Raw genomic sequence first — 14,695 nt, forward strand, 5'->3', positions numbered from 1 at the left:
TAACCGGTCAATTTCGTGTAAAGTATTTTTTTTATTTTTCCAACATATCTCGAGGACTAATTATCGTCGAAAAGTAATCATTGGTATTAATTTACAATAAAAGTGACATCTTCGTTTGTTACTACTAATTCAAATAATGTTGTAAATTTTGATTTATTTTTATTTTTATCAACTTATAAATTTAATACTTAAAGAGTTAAGACTATCTTAACCCAATTCCAATCACTATACGGATTTCAACCTTCTTAAAAACAGTTTTTTGGGGTTAAGAGTCTGTTCCGTAAAACAATATACTTTCACTCAGCTTCCCCTTTTCACTTTGTTTACTTCTATTTATTACAATTCCTCTCTTTCGATCATGGAGTCCGACGGCGACATGTACGAGGATAGTGACGTAGAATCCGCCGGCGATGATTACTACGGCGATGGAGACGCTGCCGACGACGTCAGCGCCGCCGATGACGACGACTTCATCGGTAATATTGATTCTGATGACTCTGATGATCTTTGCGCTAAGAAAAACTATGTCGTTTTGTCCGACGATGATATTCGTCGTCTCATGGACGATGATATCTCTAAGGTTTTCTCAGTTCTCTCAATTTCCAAAACTGAAGCATCTGCTTTGCTCCGACGGTATAATTGGAGTGTGAGTAAAGTTCACGAGGAGTGGTTCGCCGATGAATCGAAAGTTCGAGAAGCTATTGGCTTGAAAATAAATAATAAAACCATTCAATTTCCGGAATTGAATTCAGTAGTTTGTGTAATTTGCTTTGAGGATTATTCATCCGATGGAATTTTGGCGTCTGCTTGTGGTCATCCTTTCTGTGTTGAATGTTGGCGAGGGTATATTAGTAATTCCATAGCTGATGGTTCTGGATGTTTGAATTTACGATGTCCTGAACCGTCTTGTAAAGTTGCTGTCACACAAGATATGATCGATCTTTTAGCGTCCGATATTGATAAAAAGAAGTATTATGGATTTCTTTTTCGTTCTTACGTTGAGCAAAACAGGAAAATTAAATGGTGTCCTGCTCCGGGATGTAATTTCGCCGTTGAATTTGATATAGGGAGTGATAATTGCGATGTTATGTGTAACTGTTCACATTATTTTTGTTGGTATTGTACGGATGAAGCTCATCGACCCGTTGATTGTGAAACAGTGAGCAAATGGAAGGAGAAGAACAGAGCAGAATCGGAAAATACGAATTGGATTTTGGCTTACACAAAACCTTGTCCCAAATGCAAACGCCCAATTGAGAAGAACGAAGGGTGTATGAGAATGACTTGTAGAAACCCTTGCAACTATCAATTCTGTTGGCTGTGTCTTAATTCTTGGGAAATTCACGGGTATAATCCGTGTAACAAGTACAAGCCGGGGAATGAAGATGAGAAAAAGAAAGAAATGGCAAAGCAATCTATTGTGAAATACACGCATTATTACGAGAGATGGGCGGCAAATGAGAAGTCGAGGCGAAAGGCCGTAGAGGATTTGAAGAGAATGGATGAGGTGAATGTTAAGGAACTGAGTATATTGCAGAGAATACCAGAGACACAATTGAAGTTCATTTTAGATGCTTGGAATCAGATTGTTGAGTGCAGGAGAGTGTTGAAATGGACTTATGCTTATGGATTTTACTTGCCTAATGAGGAGAAAACGAAAAGGCAGTTTTTCGAGTACTTGCAAGGTCAGGCTGAGGTTGGTTTGGAGAGACTTCACCATTGTGCAGAGAAGGAACTGGAGATTTATTTGAATGTTGAAGAAAGTGATTCGAGAACATTTTATGATTTTCGTAGAAAGCTTACTGGTTTGACCACTGTGACTAAGAATTACTTTGAGAATTTAGTTAGAGCACTTGAGAATGGTCTTGAAGATGTGCATTCTCTTAATGCAAAATAAGATTGTCTTTTGTACCTAAACCAAATAGATGGTTTAGTGAATAATTCCGGTCTACCTCTTTTGGTGGGCAAAATTATTCGACAGACGTGCTAATAAAAAATGCAAATACCTGATAACTGGCACCACTAGTCCTGAGGTTCAGCAGGATACAGAGGCAGAAATGTGAGGCTAACAGACAATAAGGCAAAGTCAAACTACATTGGGCATGACAAGCGGATTATCTCGTGTTGCTCTTTTTGGTTAATGTTGCAGCCTCAAATTGTCGTTTTGAGGTCTCACTCCTTTTTTCCCCTTAAAGAATAATGGAAGTTACGTTATTTTGTGTTAGCGTTTTATTTATAAATTTAAGATTATTACATTGTATGAACAAAAGTTCTAGCTGATTTCACTTAATTCCCTTAACCTTTTAGGTTTGAAAAACAACAAACAGTACCTCCTTCATCTTTAAAGGTTACAATTTCAAATGTCAAATATCAAATGTAGTTTATAGGTGATATTATGAAATTTTAAAAATTTGCATAGCACAAGAAAATAATTCAGAGGGGTTTTCCATGCAAAAGATGAATGACGTGCTAGTTTCTTACCTCAAAAATAGTAGGAAAGTTAAAGAAATTTAGTCGTATTAAGTATCTTTGAATAATTTTTAAAAAAATTCGAGAAGAATGTATAATAGGCCATCATAGTTGAAGGTAGTTTCTTTAACATTTTGAAAATACTTGTAATGATCTATTTCATTGGTATTTTGGTATCTTTGAATACTTTACTTTTTCTAAAATTTTCGAGAAGAATGTATAATAGTGCATCATAATTAATGTCGTTTTTTTAACATTCTTGAAAATACATGTAATGACCCATACCCCTTATTTTTGTCATTGATTTTAACGTTCAAGGGAATTCATTATCCTATTTAAAGATGAAGTGCGTACTATTTCCCGAACCCAAAAAGAAAAAGAGGTTAAATGAAATTTACCAAGATAACTCATTATAGAACCAATACTGACAATGTGTTTTTCATATTTTTCTATTATCTTTTAGTTTTGTTTTTCAAATCTATTCCTACACGTGTACGGGTAAAATCGGGGGCAAAAGTTTTTCCCGATTCACCGATAAGGGAACAAGTGGGAAGCATGGTTTGATACAACTACAAGCAAGGCCGAAGGACCCCTTGTATCGGAGCCTAGGAGGAGTGAAAGATGTATCTAGAATTGGGCACGGCAAAATAATGGACCCGGACCAAGTGTATCGAGACTGGGGGAAAAAAGAGGAACGGTTAGGCATGATAAGTAGGGCGCCGTAATGTTCTTCCTCAACCGGATATTACAGCGCAAATCCTGTCCGATATCAACTGCGGATCGATATTTATCGAAAGAAAAGATTTTTACCTTATTTAGACTTCTGAAATCTCCCTACTATATAATGAGGAGAGCTTCTTTTGTTTTGACACATTAACACACAAATCAAAGCAATAAATTTTTTTATCTCCTAGCTATTATTAAAAGTGTTTCTCATTTATTCTCTTCTTTAATCACAACCAAGCTTATATCGAGGGTCCGATCGAGACCAAATTTCAGTGTTCAACTTAAGATCGGGCCTAATCATCATATTACAATTGGTTTGATCGTTCATTTTTTTCTTTAACTTAATTACTTGTTGTTCTTAGATCATTTGTATTAAATTAAATCACATACCCTTTAAACCTCGTACAAATCTAATTGTTGCTCATTTTTTAGGGTAAATAGTTTGGCGCCCACCGTGAGGCTAAGGATAATAGCGGTGATTTGATATGAATCTCCATAACACACTCTATTTTACGCTTGTTCTTCGAAGTTTTGATTCCAAGTTAGCCTAAGGATGTCAAGTTCTCAATCTGCTCACTTGAACGTTGACGCTAAGGCTGGCATGTGGGCCGGTTAGGCCCGAGCCCAGCCCAGGCCCGCGAGCCTATATGGGTAGTGGACCTAAATGGGCCTAATCATTTAAATCTGGGACTAGGTGAGTTGGGCTCCTAAGTGGGCCGATTCACTAAAAAAGCCCGTGAGGACCGGGACCGTTTGGGCCCGGGACTGGCTGGTAAGTGGGCCGGTTCAATTGGTCCTAAACGGGCTCAAACGGGCCCAACGACTTTTTTTTAGCCGTTACTAAAGTTTAAAAAATGATCGTTGGCCTGCAAAAATAGTCGTTTGCTATTTCTAAAATAGCCATTTAACCCCAAACTTTGTTTTAACCCCAAACTTTTTATAATGATACTTTTTGTCTATTTTCAAATATAAATACCCCCTCATTCTTTCATTTTTCTCACAAAATAATCAATCTCTCAATCTCTCTCTCTCTCTCTCTCTAATTTTCTTCTATAATTGCTTACTTTAATATTGCAATTTGTAAAAAATTGTGAAGTTGATGAATTGAAGTATTCAAGTCTTCAACGATATATAATTTTCAACAAGTTATTCGTTAATTCGGTAAACTCGTTCCAACTCTTAAGTTTTAATATTATAGTTCTGTTTTGTTTTATTTACTTTTGTATTGTTTGATTAATTAAGATCGATTTTTCGTTAAAAAAATATTTAGTAAGAATAAAGGAAAATCCGAGAGTGGTGAATCTAGTGGCCAATCTATTCCTCCTCCAATTCCCCGGGCTTCCCTACCTAAACCCCATATCCACCCTCCACCTGCTCCTATTCTTGATAGTAATAATACTTTATTACAATTTACTGAGAGTCAGTATTTGTATAATGTTGGAGGTGGTGAACAATTAGACCATGAATATATGAATGCTCTTTATGGTAATCCAACTATTGATGAAGATAATGAGCAGGAAATAGATTTGGATAAAACGCAACTGGATGACGATACACCCACTAGTCATATTGTTGAAGTTAAACCAACTAATCCAAATGATGCCCCGTCTGACCCCCTTGTTATTACCCTCACTTTTTCTAGACAACCTTCTAAATGGGCCGAAACATCTCTTGTTTGGCCATTTTTTATTCAAATAGGAGAAAATAATAAAGCTAAGTGTAAAACTTGTGGCAAAGTGTTAGCTTTTAACTATGTTGATCGGGGGGGGACGGCAAGTTTGAGGAGACACTTAATGCTACACCCTCAAGATAAAGTTAAATATCTTCATATGAAAGCTTCGGCCGAGGGGACACGTGTACCTAGTCTGCCGGACCCTAGGACCGGGTCAAATCAATTTAACCGGGAATTAACACTGTTATCGGTGATATTTTATATTATGATCTAAGAAAAGATAAGGAAGAATTGGCAAAAATGGTTATTGTTATGTGCTTACTCTATAGTTTTTCTTCTAACCCTCACTTTGTGCATTATATTAGAAGAGTTTTTAATCCTATTTATAAAGGATGGCCTCGCACAACCGTAAAGAGCGATATTTATAAATATAAACATGAATATGAACAATATTTGTGCTATTTATTTACTCATATTAATTGTCGTGTTGCTATTACTACTGATATTGGTAGAAGTGGTAATGACTGTGATTATCTTACTGTTACCAGTCATTGGATTGATGAGGATTGGATAATGCAAAAGCGAATTATCGCTTATAGAATAATTAATTCACGTCACACATGGCAGTTTATTTCTAGCACGGTTACAAATATTTGTAGATATTTTTGCATTAGTGATAAAATAATATCAATTTCAATGGATAATGCTACTAGTAACACTTATATTGTAGTCTTGCTTACCACTAAACTAAATCCTACATTTAGTAATATTTTTCATGTTAGATGTATTTGTCATATTTACCATTTAATTGTGGGTGATGGTATGAGAATTTTAAATGTTGAAATTGAAAAGGTTAAAATGGCTCTTCACTTGCTTTTTAATTCAAACTGTAGAAGTAGACTTAGAGAATATTTTAAAAGATGCGACGAATTTGGCCTAAGAGAAAGAAAGGTTCCTAAACCTTGTCCAACTAGATGGAATTACATGTATGAAAGTTTAGTTGTTGCATATGAATATAGAAACCCCATAAACTCAACGCTTAATGCTTATGTAATTGATGATGATGAGCACCTTACAAATGCGGATTGGGCTAAAGTTAAAATGCTTGTAAATTTTTTAGAAAAATTTCATATCGCGACAAATGAATTTTCTGGGCAATATTATCCTGCTATTTCTAACTATTTAGTTTATCTTGCAGAACTTGCAACTTTGTTTGCTTATTTTTCAGAGGGTGAGGAAATTGATGAACAAGCTATTTATTCTATGAAAAAGAAATTTAAAAAATATTTTTTCCCTATTCTCCCTATTTATGGTGTTGCTGCCTTGTTAAATCCTTCTATGAAATTAGGAGGTCCTCAATATTAGTATCAATCTGTTTATAATGGTTTAACACTTGAAGATGAGGAGTTATCCACACTTTCGAACGCACAAGCCTCAATTAAAATAAATGCTCAAACTATTTATAGTGCTTATCAAATTGTAATAGATAATGCTAGACCAAATTTTCCAACTCCTTCTTCTTCTAGTTCTCAATCATATAACAGAACTGCGGGAGTAAGAGCACTTACTGCTTGGACCAGGTTCAGGGGTTCTAAAGGTTCTAGTACTAGTGATTGTTCACGACTAAATAAGCTTGAAGTTTATTTGTCACAGGTTGAGGAAGTGAATCCCAACGGCTCCTTTAATATTTTGTAATGGTGGAAGGATAAAGAAAAATACTTTTCGATTCTTTCAAGGATGGCCCGAGACATTTTAACCATTCAAGCTTCAACAGTGGCATCAGAGAGCGATTTCTATCAAGCAAGACTTCAACTCGGTGATTATAGAGCGTCTACGAGGGAGAGCTTGAAAAAATTAGTACTTTTCAAAGTTTAGATCCGTTCTGAATCACAACCAGAGGTAGACGAAGCTTACGAAGAAATGCTAGCTGAACTTGCAGAGGATGCAGCTTCTCCCGGAAGCGGTGATGAACAAGCTTTTTTCCACCACCACCAACGAAAGTTCCTCCGAACCTTGAAGGATTTATGAAATTTGCAAGAGATATCATGTAAAATTAATATGTAACTTATATTTTGGCACATCTTGATTAGTTTCTTTTTCTTCTCAATGGTGGTATTAGCACCTTGTTGTGCTCATTTCATTGGGGGGGAGAAAGACTAAGAAAGATATTGCCATGTTTTGTTAGTATCATAATAATAAAAATTATAACGCATTCCTTTTAATATCTCTTTACAATATTTTATGTTCTAAATTGGAATTAAAAAATTTAAGTCACAATTATATAATATAATTTACAAGAAATTGCCTTAGTTAAAAAATTTAAAAAAGAAAATAGGTCAGGCCCACTTAGGCCCACATATATATATAATTTACAAGAAATTGCCTTAGATAAAAAAAATTTAAAAAAATAGGCCAGGCCCATATAGGCCCGGGACCGGCCCATTTAACCGGCGAAGCCCGGGCCCACTTAGGACCGGCCTACGAGGCTCGTTTAGGCTTGGGCCCGACTCATATTACACCCTTAGTTGACGCTGAGTCAGGCCATCACAACGAGAATAATAACGCGATGCCTAGCAATGATGTGCCCCATGTTGATCCCAATGGTGTCCCAGCCGCCGACCCGGTCGATGCTAACTCACAGGTGGCCATCAACATCAATCTACCGACTGATCCTGAAAATAGTGTTCGGTGAGGATCCGACCAATGGTTCGAAAGGCGCCCAAAGGTGAAGGTGATGGGATGAGCCTGCGGTTGATTTTCAAAATGTTCCAGGCTCAGCAAGCAATGATAGCGCATTTGCAGAACCAGAGCCACGCCCCAAACATAATTGAGCCCGAGCAGTGCCGGAAAAAATACTCGAAGGGATGAACAAGTTGCCATGAAACCAGGTGATGAATATGCTCGAGGCATTAACAAAACAGATGGAGCCAGGCGGAAAAAGTTTGAGGCCAACGACAAGAAGGTGAAAACGTACAACTCCAGGGACAATCAGATCATGGGAGCACCTCCGATATTGAAGGGGCCGGACTCTAAAAAATTTATCCAGAAACCCTTCTTCCCTAGCGCGACACCGAAGCTGATCCCGAAGAGTTTCCGAATGCCCGACATTCCCAAGTATAATGGGACCACAGATCCAAATGAGCATGTAACCTCCTACGCATGCGCAATCAAATGGAAAGACTTGGAAGATGACGAAATCGAGTCGGTGATGCTGAAAAAATTTGGGGAAACTTTGTCCAAGGGGGCGATGATATGGTACCACAACTTGCCTCTAAATTCCATTGACTCGTTTGCTATACTTGCAGACGCTTTCGTAAAGGCCCATGTCGGAGCCATCAAGGTCGAAACTAGAAAGTCAGACCTTTTCAAGGTCTGACAAAAGGATAATGAGTTGCTTCGAGAGTTCATGTCAATATTCCAGATGGATCTACCACCGGTCGCGGATGATTGGGCCGTTTGGGCATTTACTCAAGGGCTCAACCCCAAAGTTCTGTGGCTTCTCAGCAGCTAAAGTAAAACTTGGTGGAGTACTAGACGGTCACCTAAGCCGACGTCCACAACAGGTATTAATCGAAGATCAGAGTTGAGGACGACCAACTCGGGGCCCCTTTAGGGTCTGTTTACCCCATCAAAACTGATTACAGGTCTAAGAGAATCATCGATCATGATCCAAGGCCAGTACGAGGTTGATACCATCTATACAGTACATATTGGAGGGGAAACAGGTCCGGGTGCCACCCGACAAGGAACGACAAGTGAAATTATCGAGGACTGAGCAACTAGGACCTGATGAGCAAGAGCGGGTTTGACAGGTCGCTAAGAAGTAGGGAAACATCGAGATTATCGGAGTATAATTTCAACGTAGACGTTACAAGTATAGTATCGACCATAGGACGCATCAAAGAGACTAAGTGGCCAAGACCACTGCAATCTTATCCCCCCCAGAGAGATCATATATTAGTGTGTAAGTACCATGGTACTCACAGTCATAAGACCGAAGATTCAACAGGTAAGAGAAGGAATAGCTTGATTGTTCAACAATGGGCACCTTCGAGAATTACTAAGCGAGCGAGCCAAAAACCACTTCAAAAACAAGTACGCCAACAAATAGGTTGGATAAGAGGATCCCCAACACATAATCAACATGAACATTGGGGGATTTGATGTCCCCTAGAGGCCAATGATAATACACACCAAAGTTTCTATTACGAGATAAAAATGCACCGGGATTACGTCTCGGAGGGAGCCATCTTGTTCAGCGACGAAGACGTTGAGGGCATTGTCCAGCCTCACAATGATGCACTAGTAATATCTGTACTTATCAAATAATTCTCGATTTAAATATGTGTTGATTGATCTAGGTAGCTCGGCTAACATCATCAAATCAAGGGTCGTAGAACAACTGGGGTTACAGGATCAAATCGTACCGGCGGTCGGGGTATTGAATGGATTCAACATGGCATGCAAAACCACAAAGGGTGAGATAACTTTACCTGTAAACACTACCGGGACTATCCAAGAAACAAAGTTCTACATGATCGAAGGGTATATGAGGTATAACACCTTGTTCGGAAGGCCATGAGTTCACAATATGAGAGCGATGCCTTCGACCTTGCATCATGCGCTAAAATTTCCCACTCTAGGAAGAGTCAAAATAGTCTATAGAGAATAGGCGGCCACAAATAAAATGTTCGCTGTCGATGAAGTAATATTGGTGCCCGTGTAACATCAAAACGTAGGGAACAGACCAAAGAAAACTAAATAGCAATCAATGATACAGGTCTCAACTGAGCCGTAAAAGTAGAAGGAGCTTGGAGCGGATGATGAGGATGATTACAACGTATCGAGATCCTTCATAGTGCCTGATGATGTTGACACCACCAAATTGATGATCAAGGAGTTGGAGCAGGCTATATTGGTCGAGAACCTACCTGATCAAAAGGTATACCTAGGCACGGGATTAACCCTCGAGCTCAGGAAAAAACTTATTGATTTTCTTAAAGCTAATGCCGATTGTTTTTCCTGGTCCCATCTAGACATGACAGGTATTCCACCGGAGGTAACAACTTACAAATTGAACTTGGATCCAAAGTTCCATCCAGTTAAGCAGAAGAGAAGGCCACAGTCCGAGATCAAATACGTATTCATCAAGTAAAAGGTATCTAAACTTCTGAAAAAAGGTTCCATCCAGGAAGTTAAGTACCCGGATTGGTTAGCTAATATAGTAGTTGTGCCTAAAAAAGGAAATAAATTTAGGATGTGCGTAGATAATAAGGATCTAAACAAGGCATGTCCGAAGGACTCTTTCCCTTTGCCTAACATCTATCGAATGATCGACGCGATGGCCAAACATGAGATAGTAAGTTTTCTCGATTGCTTATTCTGGGTACAACCAAATTCAGATGGGCCCAGGAGATCAAGAAAAAACTTCTTTCATAACAAAATTTGGTACCTATTGTTACAACGTAGTGCCGTTCGGACTAAAGAGTGCTAGTGCCATATACCAATGCCTAGTTAACCGGATGTTCGTAGAACAAATAGGGAAATCAATGGAAGTTTATATAGATGATATGTTGGTTAAGTCCCTGCGAGCATAGGACTATTTGAAATATTTGCAGGGATCCTTCGACATAATAAGGAAGTACAACATAAAGCTAAACCCAGAGAACTGTGCATTCGGGGCTAGTTCGGGAAAGTTTCTCGTGTTCATGGTATCCAATCGGGTAATAGAGATCAACCTGGACAAAATAAAGGCCATAGAAGACATCACTATAGTCGACAACATTAAGGCTGTGTTGGGCCTGTCCATTTCAAGATCGTCGGATAAGAGCCATCGGTTTTTCTCTCTATTGAAAAAGAAGAAAAACTTCTCTTGGACCCCGAAATGCCAGCAAGCTTTAGAAGAACTATCGGTCCCTCCCTTGCTGCACACTTTGAAGGAGGATGAACAATTCTACCTCTACTTGGCGGTTCCCGAGGTGGCGGTAAGTGGTGTCTTGGTTGAGGAAGAATAAGGTACACAATTATCTATTTATTATATTAGTATAACCCTAGGCGATGTCGAAACAAGGTATCCGCACTTAGAAAAATTAGCACTCGCCTTACTAAACGCTTCTAGGAAATTGAAACCATACTTTCAATGCCACCCCATATACGTCGTGACCTCTTACCCGCTGAGGAATGTCATGCATAAACCCGAGCTCTTGGGCCGGTTGACCAAATGAGACATAGAAATTAGCAGGTACGATATCGAATACAAACCCCAGACCGCCATAAAATCTCAAATTTTGGCAAACTTTGTGGCCGACTTTATGTCGGCCTTGGTACCCGAGGTCGAGATGGAATTACTTCTCACTTATGGGATTAGCCCAAGGATCTGGACCCTATTCAAGGATAGTGCCTCCAACGTGAAGAGGTTTGGGCTTGGTATCATATAGAAACCACCTATGGGTAACATAATTAGACAGTCTATTAGAACTATAAAATTGACTAATAACGAAGCCGAGTATGAGGCTATGAATGCAGGTCAAGAACTAGCTAAGATCCTAGGGGCCGAAGTGATCAAGGCCAAATATGACTCCCTCCTTGTCATAAATCAAGTCAATGGGACGTTCGAAGTAAAATAGGAATGAATGCAGAGGTACTTGGATAAGTTGCAGGTGACCTTACACCTATTCAAGGAATGAACTCTACAACACGTACCTCGAGATCAAAACAGCAAGGCCGATGCATTTTTCGACTTGGGGTCATCTGTCGACTTTGATGAATTCAACTGGGGGTAATGGTACGACTGATGAACTTGATGGTAGAAGAAGTTCATGCCAAGGTAAACTCAACAAGCTTGACTTGGTACTAGATAAATAAATACATAGACTACCTAAAGACAGGAAAATTGCCATTGGATCCCAAAGAATCAAGAGCCCTGCAGACCAAAGCTGCCAGGTTCAGCTTGGTCGAGGAGAAATTGTTTAGAAGATCCTTTTTCGGCCCACTAGTTAGGTGTTTGGGTCTGAGGGAGACCGACTATGTCATGAGAGGGGTCCATGAGGGCACTTGTGGGAACCACTCAGGAGCAGAATCTCTGGTTCAAAAATTAATCATAGCCGGGTACTAGAATGAGATGGAGAAAGATACGAAAGAATTCGTATGAAAATGCAATGAGTGTCAAAGACGTACCCAATGATTTATCAACCGGGAGAGATGCTTCACCCGGTCCTACCACCTTGGCCGTTTATGAAATGGGGAATAGACATTGTCGGCCCCCCTGCTATGGGCGCCCAGTAAAGCTCAATATATACTACTCATGACCGATTATTTCTCCCAGTGGATCGAAGTTCTGGTGTTCAAGAAGGTTCAGGAGAAAGAGGCCATCGACTTCATCTGGGACCACATAATATGTCAATTCGGGATACCGATTGAGATTGATTGCAACAACGAAAAGCAGTTCGTCGGCAGCAAAGTAAGTAAGTTTCTCGAAGACAACAAAATCAAAAAGGTATTATCAATACCTTACCACCCTAGTGGGAATGTACAAGCTGAGTTAACAAATAAAACTATACTCCAAAACCTGAAGAAAAGATTGATGGAATCGAAAGGATAGTGGAAATAAATCTTGGCCGAAATCTTGTGGGCATACCGAACGACCTCGAAGTCAAGTACCGATGCGACCCCATTCTCTCTAGTCTACGGTGCGGAAGCCCTAATCCTGGTCGAGGTAGGGGAACCGAGCCTGAGGTTCTAGTATGCTACCGAGATGTCAAATGGTGAGGCCATGACCACGAGTTTGAATTTATTGGACGAAAAGCGAGAAATCGCCCTGGTCCGATTGGCTGCCCAAAAGCAGCAAGTGGGGAGATACTACAACCGAAGAGATAACCTTCGAAATTTCCAAGTTGGGGACTTGGTGTTAAGGAAAATTGCGCCACACACGAAGAAACCAAATAATGGGAAACTTGGTCCGAACTGGGAAGGTATGTATAGAGTTGCCGGACTAACCGAGAAATGTTTGTATAAACTCGAGTTTGGAAACTGTGTACAACTACCGAAAAATTAGAACGTGACTCAGTTAAAGCATACTACTGCTAAGGTATGAACACAATTCCCTTTGAAATTTGTTATGCTATGAACTAACTTATGCAGACACTCGGTCGAGGGCAAATTTGAAAGTTGGGTCTGAAAGTACGTGTTGTACTCTTTTTCCCTTGAACCGGTTTTTCGCGAAGTGGGTTTTACGGTAAGGTTTTTAACGAGGCAATAGTAAAATGTGCTACCTTAGTTTCGAAGGTCGGCTTAAAGTCGGAGCTTCTGATCACATGTACCAAACCAACATTATTCGAGCCCTCGCAAGTTCGGTCTCAAGTACCGGGGGGCCATTACCCCCTAAGTTAGGATCCTTAGAAGGTATTATTATTTGATATTAAAATTCAAGGCTTGATGATTAGGATTCATTGTTAGGGTCAAACGATCAAATGAATTGTACCCATGTAGCTCATTCTCACCATAACAAAATGTTTATGCGTCTCCGATTATGTACTCTACATGCAAAACAATGAAAGAAATTTGCCCTCTATATTTTATCACGTTGCATTTTGCGCCATCGATACATTCGTTGAGTTACTTATAACAAATAACGAATCCTAAATCTTAAAGCCTAGAGGCCACCCCGACTCGGGGAATATCGTCTAATAAAAAGATAGGATGACTCAGGCTATCGAAACCCAAAGGCACCGAGCCTATTAGGCAGGGCCTGAACACGAAAGGCTACATCCAACTTAAAACGGCTCGGAGACGTCCAAGTCCGTACTCAGAAAGTAAGACCCTTAAATATGATTAAAATTATTAAAAGGCTACCCTCGACAAAACACCGTCGTACATGACTAAAACACTTAATTTTCTTAGAGGTCTTCGTTTTTTATCAAGATTTTGAAGCCAAAAAAACTTAGAGTTATTATCGAAATCGTGCCTCATTCGGGATTTCGGAGAATGGGTACTCTAGATTATGTCAAATTCTATGCTAAGGCATTAATGAAAATCTTCAAAAAAAAAGTTGCAAACAGATACTGAAAAATAAAAGACATAGTGTTGCCGAAGGAAATTTTTTATATATTCTAAAAGTATTTACAAAGGCACGATCAAACAGCCTCAAAACAAACAAAAAAGAAATATACAAAAGAAAACCAAAAAAGAGAAGCTAAGGTATCTCCGCGTAATCTTCACTATAGCCCGATTCAGCACCGGAACCTTCATGCTCATATAGCTCTTTTTCCTCGGCCTCAAGCCTCTTGGCCTCTTCAATCTTGACCGACAGATCAAACCCCCGGGCATGAATCTCCTCAAGGTTCTCTGTTATGCCCCGAACTTAAGGAGCGCGACCAGCGGTCAACTGAATAAACCCGGCTGAGCAAGCATGTAAGATTTCCTTCTGCCCAAACACATCCATGAATAAGGAGGAGATGTACTCCATTAATCAAACACTAAAAAGATTTCATTAACAACTCCTATTTCATTTCCGTTAGCATCTTCGTTCAAAATTTCCAAAATATTACAAGTTTATAGATATAATGCAAAAACAATACTTAGCAAATTCCGACATTTCTAATTCAATTCCTAACATCCAATACCACCCACAACCTGTCTACGGAGCCTCTAAGCACAACAAAAGAGAAATATGAAAAAGCCGGCAACAAGGCCTCGACTATACCTCAAAATACAAACTATATGAGGATTAAAAGATATATGACCCCGAAATGATGTGTGGCTCACCAAGTCAGTTGGGAAGAGAGTGTACCACTATCACTGATCAATGCCACCTACTGTGGAACAACCTGC

General features: G+C 39.3%; 1 protein-coding gene across 1 annotated transcript; it reads left to right on the forward strand.

Moving 5' to 3' along the window:
- Positions 1-226: 226 nt before the first annotated feature.
- Positions 227-2,269, forward strand: LOC107776395 (putative E3 ubiquitin-protein ligase ARI8). The gene has a single exon (XM_016596288.2). It carries the CDS (start codon positions 359-361, stop codon positions 1,895-1,897), a length of 1,539 nt encoding a protein of 512 aa, XP_016451774.1. The 5' UTR covers positions 227-358; the 3' UTR covers positions 1,898-2,269.
- Positions 2,270-14,695: the final 12,426 nt, after the last annotated feature.

This window comes from Nicotiana tabacum, chromosome 22, assembly GCF_000715075.1.
Source record: "Nicotiana tabacum cultivar K326 chromosome 22, ASM71507v2, whole genome shotgun sequence".
In the NCBI taxonomy this organism is placed as follows: domain Eukaryota; kingdom Viridiplantae; phylum Streptophyta; class Magnoliopsida; order Solanales; family Solanaceae; genus Nicotiana; species Nicotiana tabacum.